Here is a 19,834-nt window from a genome sequence, read left to right on the forward strand (position 1 = left end):
TGTTGCATTAAAAATGGAATCGTTTTTATTTTGAAGGAGGAAACAGACAACCACCTGTTTGGTGGACTAAATAAGGGGTTCTCTCCTCAGGGACTCCCAGACATTTGAACTATTCCACAACTAGCACACCAGTTTTAAATTGTCAACAAAACATGTGAACCAGTTGAGTTAGTTCAGGGCTACAATACAATTGCGAAATGTCTAGGTTTGAGAACCACTGGACTAAATAACGCAGAAGACTAGAATCCGAGTGTAGAAATCTACTCTAAATCGAATAGCTAGGCCTACTCTAAATCTACTCGGAATCGGACAGGGATTACAATCACAAAAAACAGGGCAGGGTAATCCAAGGGTTCTTTCAATCCATGGGCTACTCCTGTCTGGCACCCGGCAATCCTACCGTTTCTGTTTTCGCGCTAAAATGACAGCTCACTGTCGGAATACACAGGAACAAGCAACAGAAACGTGATGGCGTCAGGAGAGAAATGGGTGGTGCTCAAAATAAATCCCCGTCTTTGATTGGAGAATCGGATAGGACAATAGATTAAGAACACAAAATATGTAACGCTTTTTTGGATTGGATTGAAGCTTTTCAAAACGGTATTCTCAGTGGTTGAAAAATGTTTAGCTTCTTCGAACCCTCCCCCAAATCTTGCCTGGCTTTCTTCTACGCCAGCGGTGTGTCACGGAGGTTTGTTAGCCGGTGGGGAGGACCAAATTCGGACATCGATTGACCCTATTTAACCAAACTGGCAGTAAGTCGGGTCTGGGGGGTCGCCCTGACGACTTTTACACGAGTAGATCGCCTCACCTGTTCTTACATTTCGCCCCTTGATCGACCGCTCTTCCAATGTCGGATTTCAAGCTCGGGATTGTTCGACTTGGCCGTGTGGCCGGGAAGGTGAGCTGGATCCGGGGGCTGCCATGTGTGCGACAAGAAGGGAGGGGATCACAAAAGTGCTTACAAAATGGCTCGTTGAGATAGGCGATGGCTGGCATCGAATATGTTTTAATATGGAAAACAGACAGACATAAGTCGTGGATCTTTTTCGAATTCTAGGTGGTCTAATATAAATGTTTCGCTGGATTCGTCTTCTCTCGAAGCCGCCCAGAACAACCTATTAATTAGCTAGCCATGCTGAAGCTAGCTACAGTTAACCGACGTTCGTAGCTAACTAGCTAATGTATGGACGCAACGATTGTATGGGTCAATGTTAAAAAAGTAAAACATGTCCTGGCCTCAATGCACACTTCACAAACGGTCAAGCAAATTGTAATGTAGCTAACTGGCGACACTGGCTAGCAAAGTAGTAGTAGGAAGCCATTGCCACGCTCTACCAGGAACACCGGCATGACAGCTCTCAAGTAACGTTTGTTACCTTTTGTGTTTTAGCTAACTACGGTATTATTATTGTTTAAACAATCTTATTGTTTTGTCTTTACATTTGAAGGCTGTCAAACTTCGTCTATTATGTTCCATTATTATTGACATGTAACTGACGTTACTCCTAGCTAATATTTTGTTTAGGCTAGCTACGTCAAACAGTTTTTACCAGACGAATTTGAACAGTGACTTTAATATTTGTGTCCTCTTGTTTTTAGCTAGGACAGTTGGTAAACATTGAAATGTCACTTGTAGAAATGAGAACCACTTGGACATATCACGTGTAATGGAGTGACCCCCTGGAACATTAATCCATCTAGAGACCATATATAATACATATCACGTGTAATGGAGTGACCCCCTGGAACATTAATCCATCTAGAGACCATATATAATAGTCCATCAACACTTGTGCTTTTGCGTGCCAGTCAGTGTGATCATAGCAAATGTAACTTGAATCAGGGTCTTGATTATACCATCACATGTGTTCGTCATCTCGCACACCTCATTGTTGTAATCTTACCCCATTGTTTTTAATCCCACACAATAATAGTGTAAACCCACATTACATGTGGCAATAACTGTCCATTATTTTGCAGACAAAGTACACACTGATTGATGAACAGGACATACCATTGGTGGAGAACTATGCTTTTGAGGTAAGAGGGTGAGGATTTATGTGGAGGTTTTGTGTGAGGGTCGTTATAGTCAGAGACCATTCCCACGCTATCCTGGCCCTGGTAAAAACAACTGGTCTTGACTATGAGGCCTGGGATAAATAAATAAATCAATGTTACACCATATTTTTCAGGCACGCATGGAGGTAGATGCAGATGGCAATGGGGCAAAGATCTTTGCTTATGCCTTCGACATTGGCAAAGGGCGCTGGGCTGGCAGGCCACTGCACGAGCTGCTCTGGTGAGTTGATGTCCCATCACCAAAATCTGCAACTAAATACATCCTCATAGTCTGTCGGTTAGGGCAGCTTTTTTGCCTTTATCTAACAAACTGCATGCTTCATATTCAGTGTGTGATGCTGGCAGACCGGTTGAGTCATAAGGCGATTTCAATGTTTATCCAGGGAGAAACACAGAGGAGGCATCGCTCCCAGCTTCCAAGTAGTCCACATAAACTCTGTTACAGTGGATAACCGTCTGGACAACCTGCGACTGGTCCCCCTTGGCTGGAGCCCTAAATCAGAGGAGATCTCCAGCAAGCAAAGGTATTACAGCTGTGCACTTCTCCACTACAATTACTAGAGCTACATTCTGCTCTCCTAGCATTCATCACTTCTCCACTACAATTACTAAAGCTACATTCTGCTCTCCTAGCATTCATCACTTCTTTACTGAGGAAAATACAACATAATATTGAGAAAATACAAGGTTATTCAGACTTCGCCTGGTATTACTTGTCCATTTAAATGTTTCACTTGTCAGAACATAACTTTGAACGGGTCTTTTTTTCTATCCCTGTAGAGAGCAGTCGTTGTACTGGCTGGCCATCCAGCAGGTACCAGCTGACCCCGTAGAGGAGCAGTACCTGGAGCTCAGTCGTACCCGCTACTACAATGCTAACGGAGAGCTGGTGGAGGAGGAGGAGTGCTCCTGTACTTACTACGAGTGTCACTACCCGCCCTGCTCGCTCATCGAGAGGAGAGTATGTACTGCTACCCATATATTCTGCTTTCTTCTGTTATTTTCACTCTATATACTCACTCTTGGGAAGGGAGTGCTGAAGTACATGGCTTTGAGAATATTTGTGATCAGAGGCTGACATAGATTATTTTTGCTATTTTGAGGTGTTCAATATAAGTCTCCGTACAGTGTCTTTCCACCAGTTTGACTTTGTATTCCATCTGCCCACAGCTTAGAGAGTTCAACATCTGTGGCCGCTGTCAGGTGGCTCGCTACTGTGGCTCCCAATGCCAGCAGAGGGACTGGCCCGCCCACAAGAAGCAGTGTCGTGAGCGCAAGAGGGTCCTAGCCCTAGAGTCTGAACCTGAGCGATGATCTCTGAATCAATCACCAGAATAGGGGAATGGGGGGGTGGAAATGAAGTGCAAGGGGGGGGAATCTGCTGACAGAGACAAATGACAGAGGACAATGTTGGTTGGTTGAAAGGGTGGGAAGATAAAAAAAAAAAAAAAAAAAAAAACTACAACCAGTTCACAGAACTACAAATCTCCATAACTTGCTTTTTTTGGAGAGGGAGGTCCTCCTGGAGCTCTACCTGCTGCTATGAATTTGTATGTTTGAGTAAGAAGAGGTCACATGGATGAAACTGGCTGTGCTTCTTTTGGACTACAATTGATTACAGTTGTCATCAGCTTTCTCCTTACTCCCACCCACCAACCAGTAATGCCGTGTGTACAGGGATATAGGGATGACAGTGCCTGCTGTTCACCTGGTACAATGGACATGGACCTTTTCACTGTACTACTACTCCCTCTTGGACCTTTGGTGCACATACTCAAGACACCTTCCTGTCATGCTCCAAGACCAACATAAAACTGATAGATTTTCCATGCTGTTTCACGCTAGCAGTATTGTGTGTGCTGCCATTATGGACTGAAGGATATAGATGAAGTGGTGAACATTTGGGGGGGAGGTTCTTTTGTTCTGTGTATTATTATTATTTTTTGATGGTGGAAAGGGGTTAGTGATTTTTGGACTTGATCACATTGTTACTTTCCTGTGTTGAACATCCCTGAATGAATCTCTCTCAATGCGATCTGTTCGGTTTCCCTTCCAGAAGCTCACACCCAGTCCCTGTCGCTAATGTTTGAGGGATGTCCTGGGAACAACTTAAACCCAGGTTGGCCATTGGACAGGCTACGTTGGGATTGTATGAAATGGCCCGAATATGTTTTGTTTTCTACACATCAGTCATTAAAAAGATCTGTTCTATGTCCAAGTGATCGTAGATGAAATAATACATTTTCCAGATCACCACCTCAGTGTACTATTGATGCATACCTGCTCAAAGTTTGTCTTCCTGTAACCTTGCTCCCATGCTATTCCACACAGTGAATATAAGCCTGGTACATCAATGATTCAAAGTTGGCTTTTTAGTGGTAGTGACCATAGCATTTTATGGGAGTGAACTTACTGAGTAAAGTATTTGTAGCTTAATTTTAGCTAGTCGTGTGACTCTGTGCTTGGGGTGTGCTGGCATACAGGGTAGAATTAGGGGAAGGTGTTGTGGGAGATGATTGGTAAATTAACCCAATGCGTATGCGCCGGGAGTTTCTCTTGGTTTTTCTGTGTTGGCTGGAGAAGTTTGAACCGTTGGTCTACCAGGCTCTTCGCATTTGGGCAGAAGTGTCTGGGAATGAGATTTAGGTGCTTTCAAGATAACTGGGAATTCAGAAATAACCCAGGTCAAATCATGACGTTGGGGATCTTTAGGTCGGAAAGTCTGAGCTCGAGAAAGATGCCAGCTTACAACATGGAATTCTGAGTTCAATGACCATTAAAAATTACTTTCCCAGTCGGGGATAGTTTTTTCCTGACTTCGCAGTTGTCTTGAATGCACTGAAGTCGGAAGTCTGAGATTTCCCAGTTGTTTTGAATGTGGCATTAGTCTTCCTGTTTTCTTTTAAGTTGATGAATCTTGACAAACATTCACAGATCTAGCATGTAACAAGCAGACAGATGTAATACATGCAACACATTGATTGTTAGTTATGTAGACCGGTTTATAACACTGCACTGAGTTGTTTAAACATACCCCACTGTTATATTTTTTTCAGAGGAAGGGAGAGTTTGGACCATTGGGTGTCTTTAAAAAAAAAAAAAGTTTAAATGGTAAAGGAAAAAGCATGAATCAGAATAAAGACTAAAGTTGGGGATAACTGTAAAATGAAATAAAATGTTTCACCATGTATGACCCTTGTGGGAATTTAAGGGACCCTCTTGGTATGTCACCGCAAAAATGTCTGTTTTTCACATACCTATGATTTATGATGTTGGTTCATTTAGATACAGAGCATTCGGAAAGTATTCAGACCCCTTGACTTTTTCCACATTTTGTTACGCTACAGCCTTATTCTAAAATGTATTAAATATTTTTGCCCCTCACCAATCTACACACAATACCCCATAATGACAAAATGAAAACAGGTTTTTGGAAATGTTTGCAAATGTATTAAAAATAAAAACAGAAATACCTTATTTACATAAGTATTCAGACCCTTTGCTATGAGACTTGAAATTGAGCTCAGGTGCACCCTGTTTCCATTGATCATCGTTGAGATGTTTCTACAACTTGATTGGAGTCCACCTGTGGTAAATTTAATTGATTGGATGTGATTTGGAAAGGAACACAACTGTCTATGTGCATGTCAGAGCAAAAACCAAGCTATGGGGTCAAAGGAATTGTCCATAGAGCGCCGAGACAGGATTGTGTCGAGGCACAGATCTGGGGAAGGCTATCAAAAAATGTCTGCTGCATTGAAGGTCCCCAAGAACACAGTGGCCTCGATCATTCTTAAATGGAAGAAGTTTGGCACCACCAAGACTTCCTAGAGCTGGCCGCCCTGCCAAACTGAGCAATCGGGGGAGAAGAGCCTTGGTCATGGAGGTGACCAAGAACACGATGGTCACTCTGACGGCTCCAGAGTTCCTCTGTGGAGATGGGAGAACCTTCCAGAAGGACAACCATCTATGCAGCACTCCACCAATAAGGCCTTTATGGTAGAGTGGCCAGATGGAAGCCAATCCTCAGTAAAAGGCACATGACAGCGTGCTTGGTGTTTGCCAAAAGGCACCTAAAGGACTCAGACCATGAGAAACATAATTCTCTGGTCTGATGAAACTAAGATTGAACTCTTTGGCCTGAATGCCAAGCGCTACATCTGGAGGAAACCTGGCACCACCCCTATGGTGAAGCATGGTGGTGCAACAGTTTTTCAGCAGCAGGGACTGGGAGATTAGTCAGGATCGCAGGAATGATCAATCAAGCAAAGTACAGAGATATCCTTGATGAAAACCTGCTAAAGAGTGTGCAGAGGACCTCAGACTGGGGGCGACGGTCCCTAGGCACACAGCCAAGGCAAAGCAGGAGTAACTTCAGGGCAAGTCTGAATGTCCTTGAGTGGCCCAGACTTGAACCTGACGAACATCTCTGGAGCAACCTGAAAATAGCAGTGCAGCGACGCTCCCCATACAACCTGACAGATGATATTTAATCAATTTTAGAATAAGGCTGTTATGCATCAAAATGTGGGAAGAATCAAGGGGACTCAATACTTTCCGAATGCACTGTATATTAACGAAACGGTCAATCTTTCATTTAGCATACTATAATAGTTTTACAAAGGGGCAATTTGAAGGGGTTGCATATCAGGGTTAGGCTCAGAAAATGATAGCAGGGAATTTATTGGTGGAGCTTGTAAAATCAGATCGTTACCTCTTGAAAATGTAGGCTATTGCCTAAATCTATTTGCAGGTGTGAATAAACTAGAGTAAAGAGGGGACAGTAGGCAAATGTACAAATTAAGGAGCCTGGACAGTTTAATGTGTGTCTAAGTAAAATGGAATGAATAATCTTTACTCAACATCAACATGGTGATCAGTGGGCTGGTCTGGTACTGTGCAGCTCTCTAGGACAAGAGATAGGAGCATAAGGAGCCTGTGATGTTTATCCCCTCCCTCTCCTTCACATTCCCCAAGCGAACCCAACCCAGGCAGAGGAGTGAGAAACCCTCACTAATGAATTAGGACCTATGTGAAAAAGCGGTTAAAGGATAAACATTTTTTTCTGGAAAAACACTGCGACTGCTACTAGAAAATGTCACAAGTCTATCTTCATTGCGGTACAATTTGCCCAGAGGCTCGAATGATGTTATCGTGGCACTAAAGGACAGATTGCAATGCTTTCAACAAAACAATATCTTTGCACACCTGAGCACAGTGGATATTTAACTGGACATAACGGACAGCCTTTATGGATTTCAAACGTCTGTATCTGAGCCACAACTCTCACTCAGCACTGACCCAGTGAGTATTTTAAGGGTTATGTTAATATAATGAAATGGGTATTATTTTAAGACAGACTGCATCTTGTTGGAATGCTACACAGGCAATCATATCCAAGTCATTAAACTTAGACTCCCTTTTTATAGGGCTCCCGAGTGGCGCAGCGGTCTAAGGCACTGCATCTCACTGCAAGCGGTGTCACTACAGTCCCTGGTTTGAATCCAGGCTGTATCACATACGGCTGTAATTGGGAGTCCCATAGGGCGGCGCACAATTGGCCCAGCGTTGGCTGGGGTAGGCCGTCATTGTAAATAATAATTTGTTCTTAACTGACTTGCCTTTTTAAATAAAGGTTACATTAACCACAAAAGGCATTTAAGTCCTGAAATAATACAATACATGACAACTGATGGCCTGTCCTGACCCATGTCACACCAATAAGTGATATGGAGGCTGGAAGCTGGCTTCACTTGACTACGCCTGAGTATAAGGTGACTACTGAAAATAATGTTTACTGCTACTGTTTGTAATTTGTATAATCATGGTTCTGAGACACACATACATAATCTCTAAAGCATATTAATGTCAGTCTTTACAATGTGACAGCTCCTGACCGGTGGTTAATGTTTTTTTCCCCTGCTCATTCAGGCTTTGCAGTACTGCAGCCTATCTTCTTGGAGTCCTGGTGGAAAGAGGTTGTGCAGCATCTGCAGGCCATGGCTCCAAAGTGCAGCAACGCCCTTGTAGGGACTCTAGGGCAACACCTAACCAGACATGATCCAGACATTGTGATGAATGCTGCTGGTGCCTTAGCCTCTTTGGTGTGTGGGTGTGGCAGCCTTACCAGTAACCCTCTGTCTTGAATCATCTCTCTCTCAGGTTGAGAGCTCGGCTGGGCGTGGGTGGCTACAGAGAGATCAGGCTGTGTTTGAGCAGGTCTTGACCAGCCTGTTGACCCTGCTGGACCAAAGACGGGAGAACAGTCAACTCTGCTGCCCTGATCCTGGCCAGGCTGTCTCTGTGTAAGGTGGCCTGCCAAGGCTTGTTATGCCACCCTTCAGTCCCCAGCACCTTAAGCCACCTGGCACAAAGCCACATCGGACAGAGGCAAGGACACAGGGGGATAAGGTCTTGTGTGGCAAAACACAGCGCTGCCATGATACTGCGCTGTTGATCCCAGAATGCCATGCCAGTAGGAATGATGTTATTGCTTCACTACCTCAGATTGTTTCATCAAATATTGACACTGACAGGTTATCTTGATTTTGAATCCACACCAAGCTCTGTTATTCAAAGGGGGTATTGTTTTGTTAATCTCTCCAGGTTCACCGTCTACAAGCCCTGATGAGTGAGGTGGCTGAGCCAGAGGCGGGACAGACGGCCTGTTTTGCATTGAGTTGCCTAGTAACAGAAGATGGACACGATCTGGTGCTGGGTAGCCCCTCCTTCCCCAGTCTGCTTGATTCCCTTCTTTACCGCTTACAAACAGAAGACCAGGACAGTTCCTGGTTCGCTGCCATCTATGTCCATCACTCCGTCTGACACCCTAGTGCCTGGCTCATTCTGTCATCAAGAAGCATTAATCTCGCTGTTACTGTACCATTAGAGAACATGGAAAATATTTCACAATCTATCATAGTGTAGCCAGATAGATACCTGGCTGAAGCACAGCCCCTCACCCTTTCCATCCTCTCTCGCTCTCACAGGGCAGTGAAAGTACTGTCACGAACAGCTGGAATTATTACACGTGAGAGCACAGGTTCCTCGAGTAGCGACTGAAAATTGGCTCATTACAGTACACTCTGGAACATCTCTGTTGAACCAGATTATTCCAACAAACCTCGAATGCCATGTATGCTTGGTTGGTCAGTTATTACATAGCTTGAAAAATAGAGTAATATCAATAGGATGTCTATTACTGTATTGATCATATTACTATAAGGTTGATTATATATCAATATCCATTAGTTATCAGTTACTGGTGGTATAATTACATGAAAATGACAATGGCATATTCTTTTCAATATGGATAAACAACACCTCAACCAATGAAATTTACATTTTGTTGTTACTTGCATTTATTTCTCAATCAGGGGAGGCTGCTGAGGGGAGGACGGCTCATAATGGCTGGAACGGAGCGAATGGCATCAAACACATGGAAACAATGTTTGATGTATTTCATACCATTCTGCTCCATCCATTACCACGAGCCCATCCTCCCCAATTAAGGTACTACCAACCTCCTGTGGTCTCAATCCCATTCTGACTCCCCTCCAGTCTCTATCCAGCTCTCCCTCCATTGGCCAGGAGCTCAGGGTGGATGTGAACTCATGTCTTACGAACCTGTAGCTGTTTTCCAAGCCATTGCCCCTGACAACTAGACTCCTCCCATTGGGGGCCTGCACTGTGTCCTAGGAGAAGTGTTTCCTTGAGAATGGCCTAGAGATCACATACAGGTCAGCTGACTGCCAAATAAAAATGAGTTTTATTATAGGGACCTTTTCACCAAATAGACCCACTCCAAGGCTCAATATTTTTAGCAGAAACATAAATGAAAAATTGTTACATGGACAAGCAACATTGTGTCAATCAATGTAGAATTGGAAATAGTCAACCAATATCAAAAGGTATCATTGTGTAAGCAGTTGCATGATACTCTTTTTCGGTCCTCAGCCTTCTGGACAGAGACTGTTCTCTATCTTGGAACCCTAAGTCTTGTGACCTTGTCTGTCTTTATCCTCAAACATGGACATTGAACTCTCACCCCGACTACTCCACTCTACCTCTGAATCATGCCATAGAATCAGAGGATGGAGGGACAAGGCCTGGTCTTTGGGACAAGTCTCTGAATGTCTTTGAGTAAATGAGCCTGGACTTGAACCCAATCGAACATCTCTGGAGAGACTTGAAAATAGTCGTGCAACAATGCTCTCCATCCTACATGACAGAGCTTGAGAGGATCCACAGAGAAGAATGGGAGAAACTCTCCAAATACAGGTGTGCCAAGCTTGTAGCGTCATACCAAATAAGACTTGAAGCTGTAATCGCTGCCAAAGGTGCTTCAACAAAGTACTGAGTAAAGGGTCTGAATACTTATGTAAATGTGATATTTTTGTTTTTAATTTTTTATACATTTGCACATCTAAACCTGTTTTTGTTTTGTTATTATGGGGTATTATGTGTAGATTGAGGGGAGGGGGGATTTCATTTGAATAAGGCTGTAATGTTACAAAAGTCAAGGGGTCTGAATACTTTCTGAATGCACTGTTGGTGAGTATCAGAGCATGTTACATACACTGCTCAAAAAATAAAGGGAACACTTAAACAACACAATGTAACTCCAAGTCAATCACACTTCTGTGAAATCAAACTGTCCACTTAGGAAGCAACACTGATTGACAATAAATGTCACATGCTGTTGTGCAAATGGAATAGACAACAGGTGGAAATTATAGGCAATTAGCAAGACACCCCCAATAAAAGAGTGGTTCTGCAGGTGGTGACCACAGACCACTTCTCAGTTCCTATGCTTCCTGGCTGATGTTTTGGTCACTTTTGAATGCTGGCGGTGCTTTCACTCTAGTGGTAGCATGAGACGGTGTCTACAACCCACACAAGTGGCTCCGGTAGTGCAGCTCATCCAGGATGGCACATCAATGCGAGCTGAGGCAAGAAGGTTTGCTGTGTCTGTCAGCGTAGTGTCCAGAGCATGGAGGCGCTACCAGGAGACAGGCCAGTACATCAGGAGATGTGGAGGAGGCCGTAGGAGGGCAACAACCCAGCAGCAGGACCGCTACCTCCGCCTTTGTGCAAGGAGGAGCAGGAGGAGCACTGCCAGAGCCCTGCAAAATGACCTCCAGCAGGCCACAAATGTGCATGTGTCTGCTCAAACGGTCAGAAACAGACTCCATGAGGGTGGAAGAGGGCCCGACGTCCACAGGTGGGGGTTGTGCTTACAGCCCAACACCGTGCAGGACGTTTGGCATTTGCCAGAGAACACCAAGATTGGCAAATTCGCCACTGGCGCCCTGTGCTCTTCACAGATGAAAGCAGGTTCACACTGAGCACGTGACAGACATGACAGAGTCTGGAGACGCCATGGAAAATGTTCAGCAGTCTGCAACATCCTCCAGCATGACCGGTTTGGCGGTGGGTCAGTCATGGTGTGGGGTGGCATTTCTTTGGGGGGCCGCACAGCCCTCCATGTGCTCGCCAGAGGTAGCCTGACTGCCATTAGGTACCGAGATGAGATCCTCAGACCCCTTGTGAGACCATATGCTGGTGCGGTTGGCCCTGGGTTCCTCCTAATGCAAGACAATGCTAGACCTCATGTGGCTGGAGTGTGTCAGCAGTTCCTGCAAGAGGAAGGCATTGATGCTATCGACTGGCCCGCCCGTTCCCCAGAACTGAATCCAATTGAGCACATCTGGGACATCATGTCTCGCTCCATCCACCAACGCCACGTTGCACCACAGACTGTCCAGGAGTTGGCGGATGCTTTAGTCCAGGTCTGAGATCCCTCAGGAGACCATCCGCCACCTCATCAGGAGCATGCCCAGGCGTTGTAGGGAGGTCATACAGGCACGTGGAGGCCACACACACTACTGAGCCTCATTTTGACTTGTTTTAAGGACATTACATCAAAGTTGGATCAGCCTGTAGTGTGGTTTTCCACTTTAATTTTGAGTGTGACTCCAAATTTAGACCGCCATGGGTTGATAAATTAGATTTCCATTGATCATTTTTGTGTGATTTTGTTGTCAGCACATTCAACTATGTAAAGAAAAAAGTATTTAATAAGAATATTTCATTCATTCAGATCTAGGATGTGTTATTTTAGTGTTCCCTTTATTTTTTTGAGCAGTGTATATCATATCTAATTTTATTTGTCACGTTTTCATAAACAACTAGCAGTGATTCTTACTTTTGGGCCCTTCCCAACAATGCAGAGAAATAATAGAAAAAAATAACACAATAAATAAATTCCCAATGATTAACAATAACTCCACTATATACACGGGGTACCAGTACCGAGTCGACGCGCAAGGGTAGAAGGAGGTAGATGTGTACATAGAGTGTACAACATATTACGAACACCTGCTCTTTCCATGACTGTCCAGGTGAAATCTATGATACCTTATTGATGTCACTTGTTAAATACACTTTAATCCATGTATTTTATTAGGGATCCCAATTAGCTGTTGCCAAGGCAGCGGCTACTCTTCCGTGGGTCCAAAAACATTAAGACACATCACATAAAAAATTGCAAATAAAACAGATCATATAACATTACTACACCACTACTTATCCACAACACAAAAATGTACAATAGCACCATACAACAATACCATTATGTGTGGAGTGCGTGTGCTAGCATGTGTCTCCTCACAGTTTGTTGTTCCATAAGGTGTTTTTTTTTTTCAATCTGATTTTACTGCTTGCGTGAGTAACTTGGCGTGGAATAGAGTTCCATGTAGTACTGTGTGTTTCCCGGAGTCTGTTCTGGACTTAGGGAGTGTGAAGATAAGGGGAGAAGACCGGTTAAAGAAGGATTTTTTTAAGACTTGAGTCAATTGAGACATGGATTGTGTATTTGTGCCATTGAGAGGGTGAATGGGAAAGACAAAATATTTAAGTGCCTTTGAACTGGGTATGGTAGTAGGTGCCAGGCACACTGGTTAGTGTCAAGAACTGAAATGCTGCCGGGTGTTTCACACTCAAGTTTCCTGTGTATCAAGAATGGTCTACCACCCGAAGGAGAACTAACTGTGGGAAGCTTTGGAGTCAACATGGGCCGGCATCCCCGTGGAATGCTTTCAGCACCTTGTAGAGTCCATGCCACAATCAGTTGCATTGTCTTAGTGACGTTGAGGGAGAGGTTATCCTGGCACCACATTGTCGGGTTTCTGACCTCCATGTAGACCGTCTCATCGTCGTGTCGTGTATTATGCTTTGAAATCCCTTCCTATAACAATAACCCTCTCTGTTCTAGGACCAGGCTTATAACAGGACCAAGAGTACAGAGCGAAATCAGAGGAAGCCATTCTCTGACAACAAACTTGACCAAACTTTATGGGGACTGAATGCTGAGTTAAGGCTGCCAGGCTTGCAAGGACAGACCAGATGCAACTTCAATTAGCACTGGGGCGTGAAGTGAGAGGTGTTGAGGCCTTTGGGCCCAACAAGTGCAGGAGTCCCTCGCAGCCTGCCCCACCCAAATCCAGAGGCATTTGAAGCCCCTTCCTGCTGTTCAGAGACCATCCACTGGCCTTTTCTACAATAAATCTGCCTCCAGAAATAAAAGCTTATCTCAAGTGGGTGTGTCACCTACTCCTATTGCCTGCTGCACTGCTGCTTGAATTCCACCTGGTGATCTGTTCACCTTCTGTCTCCCCATGTCAGGTACCCCCAAGCTTTCGCTCGCATCGAGCACACACGCACTGTTGGGGCGAGTGACTCTGAACTTACAATGACTAGCCCCAAGTCGTTAAATATGAAAAAAAAATTGTGTGCATTTTGCTATTTTGTTTTTTGCCTCATGACTCCTGCATGCTTTGTTGACTATGAACTTTCTTGTTTACCCAACCGTGGGACAGACTGTTTGTTCCCACACTCGGGACTCTGACTCTCTATTGGTTACACTGACTTTTGGCCTTCCATCCTATTCTAACCACCTCTCTCCGGCTTTGTATTAATGTTACTGAAATTGCTGTACAATATTATCTTGTTGTCATCTAATGCACATTCAAATGTCATAAATCAACACTGCAGAGCTCTCCTTGTCCTCTGCCGTGCCTTGATTGTATTACTGCTGATGATGTCTGGAAATGTGCATGTACACCCTGACCCATCTACTGTTGCTAGCCACAATTCTGACTTGTGCTCTGATATCTGCTACACTGATTTCTGCTCTCGGAAAAGCCTGGGTTTTCTGCAGGTTAACACTAGAAGCTTATTACCTAAAATGGATCAATTAAAAGTGTGGGTTCACAGCTCCAAGCCAAATGTGTTGGTTATTACTGAGACGTGGTTAAGGAAGACTATTTTTTAATACTAATGTTAACCTTTCTGGTTGTAACCTTTTTCGACAAGACAAATCTTCCAAAGGTGGGGGAGTGGCAATCTTTACCAACAATCACCTTCAGGGCTCAGTTGTCTCCACCAAGTCTGTCCCCAAACAATTTGATTTGCTGGTTTTAAGTATTAAACTTTCAAATATCTCTTTGTTGACTGATGCTGGGTGCTATCGTCCTCCTCCAGCACCGGCCTGTACCCTACCTGCCCTAAACTCTCTTCTGCCCCCATACACTAAGTATGAATGTGTCCTGCTAGGTGACCTAAACTGGGACATGCTTAAACCATCTGACCTAGTCCTAAAGCAATGGGACTCCATAAATCTTTCTCATATTATTACCAATCCTAAAAGGTATGACTCCATACACGCAGAAAAGGCTCCTCTCCTCTACGTTATCCTCACAAATAAAAACAGGTTCAGCTCCTGGTTCGACAGTGATCTTGCGGATTTACATGCATACTCAGGCACATGCATACTCAGGCTGACTGGCTCTTGTTCAGACAAATGAGAAATAAGTGCACTCAGGCTATCTCGAAGGCCAAAGTTAGTTACTTTAAGGAGCGGTTCTCTCTCTGTGGGTCTAACCCCAAGAAGTTCAGGAAAATGGTTAAAGACCTGGAGAATAAACCCTCTTCCTCACAGCTGCCCATTTCCCTCAATGTTGATGATGTGATTGTTACTGACAAGAAGCACATGGCTGAGCTCTTTAATCACCACTTCATTGAGTCAGGATTCCTATTTGACTCTGCCATTCATCCTTGCCCATCAACATTTCCTCATCTCCCACCCCTTCTAATGTGACTATCCTCGATGCTTATCCTTCTTTTTCCCCTGCCCTGCTACAAAGTTTCTCCCTGCAGGTGGTTACTGAGTCCGAGGTGCTAAATGAGCTTCTTAAACTTCTAAACATGGTTTAGACCCTTTCTTCTCAATTAAGGTTGCTGCCCCTATCATTGCCAAGCCTATCTCCAAACGTTTTAACCTGTCTCTCCACTCTGGGGAGGTTCCCATTGCTTGGAAGGCAGCCATGGATCATTCTTTATTTAAAGGGGGAGCTCAAGCTGATCCTAACTGTTATAGGCCTATTTCTATTTTGCCCTTTTTATCAAAAGTATTGAAAAAACTTGAATAATCAACTGACTGGCTTTTATTTTTATTTATTTTTTACCCCTTTTTCTCCCCAATTTCGTGGTATCCAATTGGTAGTAGTTACAGTCTTGTCTCATCGCTGCAACTCCCGTACGGACTCGGGAGAGGCGAAGGTTGAGAGCCATGCATTCTCCGAAACACAACCCAACCAAGCCGCACTGCTTCTTGACACAATGCACATCCAACCCGGAAGCCAGCTGCACCAATGCGCAATGAGACAAGGATATCCCTGCCCAGCCAAACCCTCCCTAACCCGGACGACGCTGGGCCAATTGTGCGCCGCCCCATGAGCCTCCTGGTCGCGGCCGGCTGCGACAGAGCCTGGGCGCAAATCCAGAATCTCTGGTGGCACAGCTAGCACTGCGATGCAGTGCCTTAGACCACTGCGCCACCCGGGAGGCTTGACTGGCTTTCTTGATGTCTAAAGTATTCTCTCGGGTATGCAATCTGGTTTCCGCTCAGGTTATGGACTGTGACACTGTAACCTTAAAGGTCCTCAATTATGTTACCATTGCCCTTGATATTAAGGGATGTTGTGCTGCTATTTTTATTGACTTGGCCAAAGCTTTTGATATGATAGACCATTCAATTCTTGTGGGCCAGCTAATGAGTATTGGTGTCTCTGAGGGCTCTTTAGCCTGGTTGGCTAACTACCTCTCTCAAAGAGTTCAGTGTATAAAGTCAGAACATCTGCTGTCTCAGCCACTGCCTGTCATCAAGGGAATACCCCAAGGCTCGATCCTAGGCCCCACGCTCTTCTCAATTTACTTCAACAACATAGCTCAGGCAGTAGGAAGCTTTCTCCTCCATGTATATGCAGTTGATAGTCTTATACTCAGCTGGCCCCTCCCCGGATTTTGTGTTAAACGCTTTACAACAAAGCTTTCTTAGTGTCCAACAAGCTTTTTCTGCCTTTCACCTTGTTCTGAACACCTCCAAAACAAAGGTCATATGGTTTGGTAAGAAGAATCTCCCCACAGGTGTGATTACTACCTCCTGAGGGTTTAGAGATTGAGCTAGTCACCTCATACAAGTACTTGGAAGTATGGTCAGATGGTAACACTGTCCTTCTCTCAGCACATATCAAAGCTACAGGCTAAAGTTCAATCTAGACTTGGTTTCCTCTATCGTAATCGCTCCTCTTTCACCACAGCTGCCAAACTAACCCTGATTAAGATGACCATCCTACCCATGCTAGATTACGGAGACGCAATTTATAGATCCACAGGTAAGGGTGCTCTCGAGCGGCTAGCTGTTCATTACCATTCGGCCATCAGATTTGCCACCAATGCCCCTTATAGGACACATCACTGCACTCTATACTCCTCTGTAAACTGGTCATCTCTGTACACCAGTTGCAAGACCCACTGGTTGCTGCTTATTTATAAAACTCTCTTAGGCCTCACTCCCCCTATCTGAGATATCTACTGCAGCCTCATCCTCCGCATACAACACCCGTTCTGCCAGTCACATTCTGTTAAAGATCCCCAAAGCACACACATCCCTGGGTCGCTCGTCTTTTCAGTTAGCTGCAGCTAGCGACTGGAATGGGCTGCAACAATCACTTAAACTGGACAGTTTTATCTCAATCTCTTCATTCAAAGACTCAATCATGGACACTCTTACTGACAGTTATGGCTGCTTTGCGTGATGTATTATTGTCTCTACCTTCTTGCCCTTTGTGCGGTTGTCTGTGCCCAATAATGTTTGTACCATGTTTTGTGCTGCTACCATGTTGTGCTGCTGCTATGCTGTTTGGTCATGTGTTGCTGCCTTGCTATGTTGTTGTCTTAGGTCTCTCTTTATGTAGTGTTGTAGTGTCTCTCTTGTCGTGATGCGTGTTTTGTCCTATTATTTTATTTTTAATCCCAGCACCGTCCCCGCAGGAGGCCTTTTGCCTTTTGGTAGGCCATCATTGTAAATAATAATGTATTCTTAACTGACTTGCCTAAATAAAATCTGACTATGACCAGTAGAGTAAAGCATTGGATCACACTGAAAAATCTTACATGTTCAGAGAATAAAATAATCAAGACTGTGACAAGCATGTTCTATTGTAGTTTTGATTATGGGTCTTTTCATTTTTTTGTATGCTAAATCTTAAACTTTTGCATAATATATAAATTACAAATCTTTACACAGCAGAAAACAAACTATACCAATATGATTTATCTACCCATAAAAGTGAATACAGTAATGCACACTTTATGCCTCATTAGTTAAGAGCTGCACTGACGCCCCCACACCACGAGGCGTCGTGAGTCATTTTAGTATCACAGAAACCTTCATAAAAGTATACCCTTCGGGATTTGTTTTACTCTATGCGGAAGTTGCAAGTTTCATAACAGTTATGTACACATTGGCTTGTATATGTTGGATATTTTAGTGGTATAATAAATACGTCAACTTAATTCAAGTGTTTATTTACGAAATGGTCAACCTTGGACTCACAAAAGTGGACGATGCGCTTGCAGCAAAACATCCGGTTGGTCCTTTCTCTTTTTACTGCTTCAACCTTTTACGCAAGACACTGCTGAATGGTTGCTGTAGCTCAACTGTAGATTACACGTGCTTTGTGTTTTGACGTTTTAAACACGATTATATACATTTGCTAGGTTTTACAGCCTTCCTTGCTAGTTGTGTTCTCAGATTTCTTACCAGAGCTACCTAACCTGGGACACATATTGAACATAAAATAATCTCTCATGATGATTGCATTTTGTATTCAACCCATTTGCGATCTTTCTTCTCTCTCAGGGTTTACAGCAGTATGCTGCCTGTCAGTCTCATGCCTTCATGAAAGGGACAGCGACCTTTATATTGGGTGAGTGACACTCTCCCAATGCTTTATTTTCACTTCATATAATAGCAATTTATTTATGCATGAATGCATCGTGGAGCCTCTTTCATGTATCCTAACATTTCCTGTACTCTATTGTAGGGACAAGTGGATTATTTCTCATACAAAAAGTTATTCAGAAGAGGCTTCCATATCCTTTGCAGTGGAACCTGCTGATTTCAACAGGTGAGAGTGTGCCTGTGTACTCAAATTACAGAATGTGATGTTTAGCTATAACTTGCAGTAATATAGAGTTTAGAATGATTGTCTAAACGTCAATCATGTCTACCTCTTTGTCTCACCTTGTTCCTTTCATTGCCCTCTCTATTCCCCTTCAGCGGCTTCATCAGTGGGCAGCTATGCAGTGACACGCTGGGAGACAATGAAGTGCACTGACCTATGGATGCTAATAGAGACAGGGAAAGTACCAGACCGAACACCACTCAGTGAGTATAGCTGTGGTTCTACTCTATTCTATGCCATTCTATACTACGTGGACTAAATCTCAATGCCGGTTGTGAAGAAATAAGAGGGGTAGACATTAGGTCAGCGGTTTATTCAGCTCTCAGGTCTCTGACATCTCTATGTGTCTGTCTGTATTGCAGTAGCAGAGCCTGCCCCTGAGGAACCAGCTGGGCCTAAGAAGACCCCATATGGAGATGTGATGGAATGACCACAGGACATACTCATGTACAGGCAACCCCAGTCCTCTGCTTCACATCTCACCCACTCAACCCTATCAATAAACACATTTATTTAGGTATTATGGTTCAACTGCGTCACCATTGGACAATGTTCTGCCATGCTGGACTTAGTTTCACGTGGGTTCAGTGATTGCACCCTTTATATAGATCAGAGAACCTTGTAAGTTGATCATGGCATTTTGTCAGATTGGGCCACCCTGACTTGTGTCCAGATGAGTACTATATAGTACATAGTTTATTTAATATATGGAAAAGGTAAGGGAAAAACATTATATGTTATAGAGTGGGCTTGAGGGTTGAATAAACAATGTCCGTTTGATCACATCCTGTAAATACTTCCTGTTGTATTCGGCGCATGTGATAAATAAAATTTGATTTGATTTACTGGGTTTAATGGAATAGAAATCATGTCTATCATTAAGCTTTTATCTCCTCAAAGGTTAACCACTGTTGACACATGAGTAAGGGTCAGATTTCCAGACCAATAGGCTGTGAGATTTGGATTTGGAGCGCAGGGTTTTTTCTGGATCAAAAAGGGTGGTTGGTAGGGGGTGTGGCAAAGAGTGTGGCTACATTTTATAACACATTTTAGAGGCTCCCATCTTGGAGATGAGTCTAAAGCTATTTATCTAGGGCTTCCTGAGTGGTGCAGCGGTCTAAGGCAGTGCATCGCAGTGCTTGAGGCATCACTACAGACCCGGG

At 43.9% G+C, this 19,834-nt stretch overlaps 2 protein-coding genes across 3 annotated transcripts; both read left to right on the forward strand.

Annotated features, from left to right (window-relative positions):
- The first annotated feature begins 426 nt into the window (after positions 1-426).
- Positions 427-5,563, forward strand: LOC110523572 (zinc finger MYND domain-containing protein 19). Of its 2 annotated transcripts, none has more exons than XM_021602376.3 (6): positions 427-901; positions 1,984-2,043; positions 2,196-2,302; positions 2,466-2,606; positions 2,863-3,043; positions 3,253-5,563. In XM_021602376.3, the coding sequence occupies exons 1-6, from the start codon at positions 851-853 to the stop codon at positions 3,394-3,396; spliced, it is 684 nt and encodes a 227-aa protein (XP_021458051.1). In that variant the 5' UTR covers positions 427-850; the 3' UTR covers positions 3,397-5,563. The 2 variants fall into 2 exon arrangements, with proteins under 2 accessions (XP_021458051.1, XP_021458052.1); XM_021602377.3 differs by having other exon boundaries at positions 648-755.
- A 12,367-nt stretch (positions 5,564-17,930) lies between these two features.
- Positions 17,931-19,521, forward strand: tmem141 (transmembrane protein 141). The gene is made up of 5 exons (XM_021602378.3): positions 17,931-18,074; positions 18,347-18,413; positions 18,531-18,614; positions 18,767-18,874; positions 19,034-19,521. The coding sequence occupies exons 1-5, from the start codon at positions 18,021-18,023 to the stop codon at positions 19,099-19,101; spliced, it is 381 nt and encodes a 126-aa protein (XP_021458053.1). The 5' UTR covers positions 17,931-18,020; the 3' UTR covers positions 19,102-19,521.
- The last annotated feature ends 313 nt before the right edge of the window (positions 19,522-19,834 follow it).

This window comes from Oncorhynchus mykiss, chromosome 5 (genome assembly GCF_057628025.1).
Source record: "Oncorhynchus mykiss isolate SJ-2025 chromosome 5, ASM5762802v1, whole genome shotgun sequence".
NCBI classification, from domain to species: Eukaryota; Metazoa; Chordata; class Actinopteri; order Salmoniformes; family Salmonidae; genus Oncorhynchus; species Oncorhynchus mykiss.

Bases quoted from the DNA above. Each gene is read 5' to 3' on its own strand.
- LOC110523572 (XM_021602376.3), top strand. From the start codon at position 851: ATGTCGGATTTCAAGCTCGGGATTGTTCGACTTGGCCGTGTGGCCGGG. The intron at 2,044-2,195 runs GTAAGAGGGTGA...CATATTTTTCAG, and splicing joins TGGAGAACTATGCTTTTGAG to GCACGCATGGAGGTAGATGC. The intron at 2,607-2,862 runs GTATTACAGCTG...CTATCCCTGTAG, and splicing joins GAGATCTCCAGCAAGCAAAG to AGAGCAGTCGTTGTACTGGC.
- tmem141 (XM_021602378.3), top strand. From the start codon at position 18,021: ATGGTCAACCTTGGACTCACAAAAGTGGACGATGCGCTTGCAGCAAAA. The intron at 18,075-18,346 runs GTTGGTCCTTTC...CTTCTCTCTCAG, and splicing joins CGCTTGCAGCAAAACATCCG to GGTTTACAGCAGTATGCTGC. The intron at 18,414-18,530 runs GTGAGTGACACT...ACTCTATTGTAG, and splicing joins GACAGCGACCTTTATATTGG to GGACAAGTGGATTATTTCTC.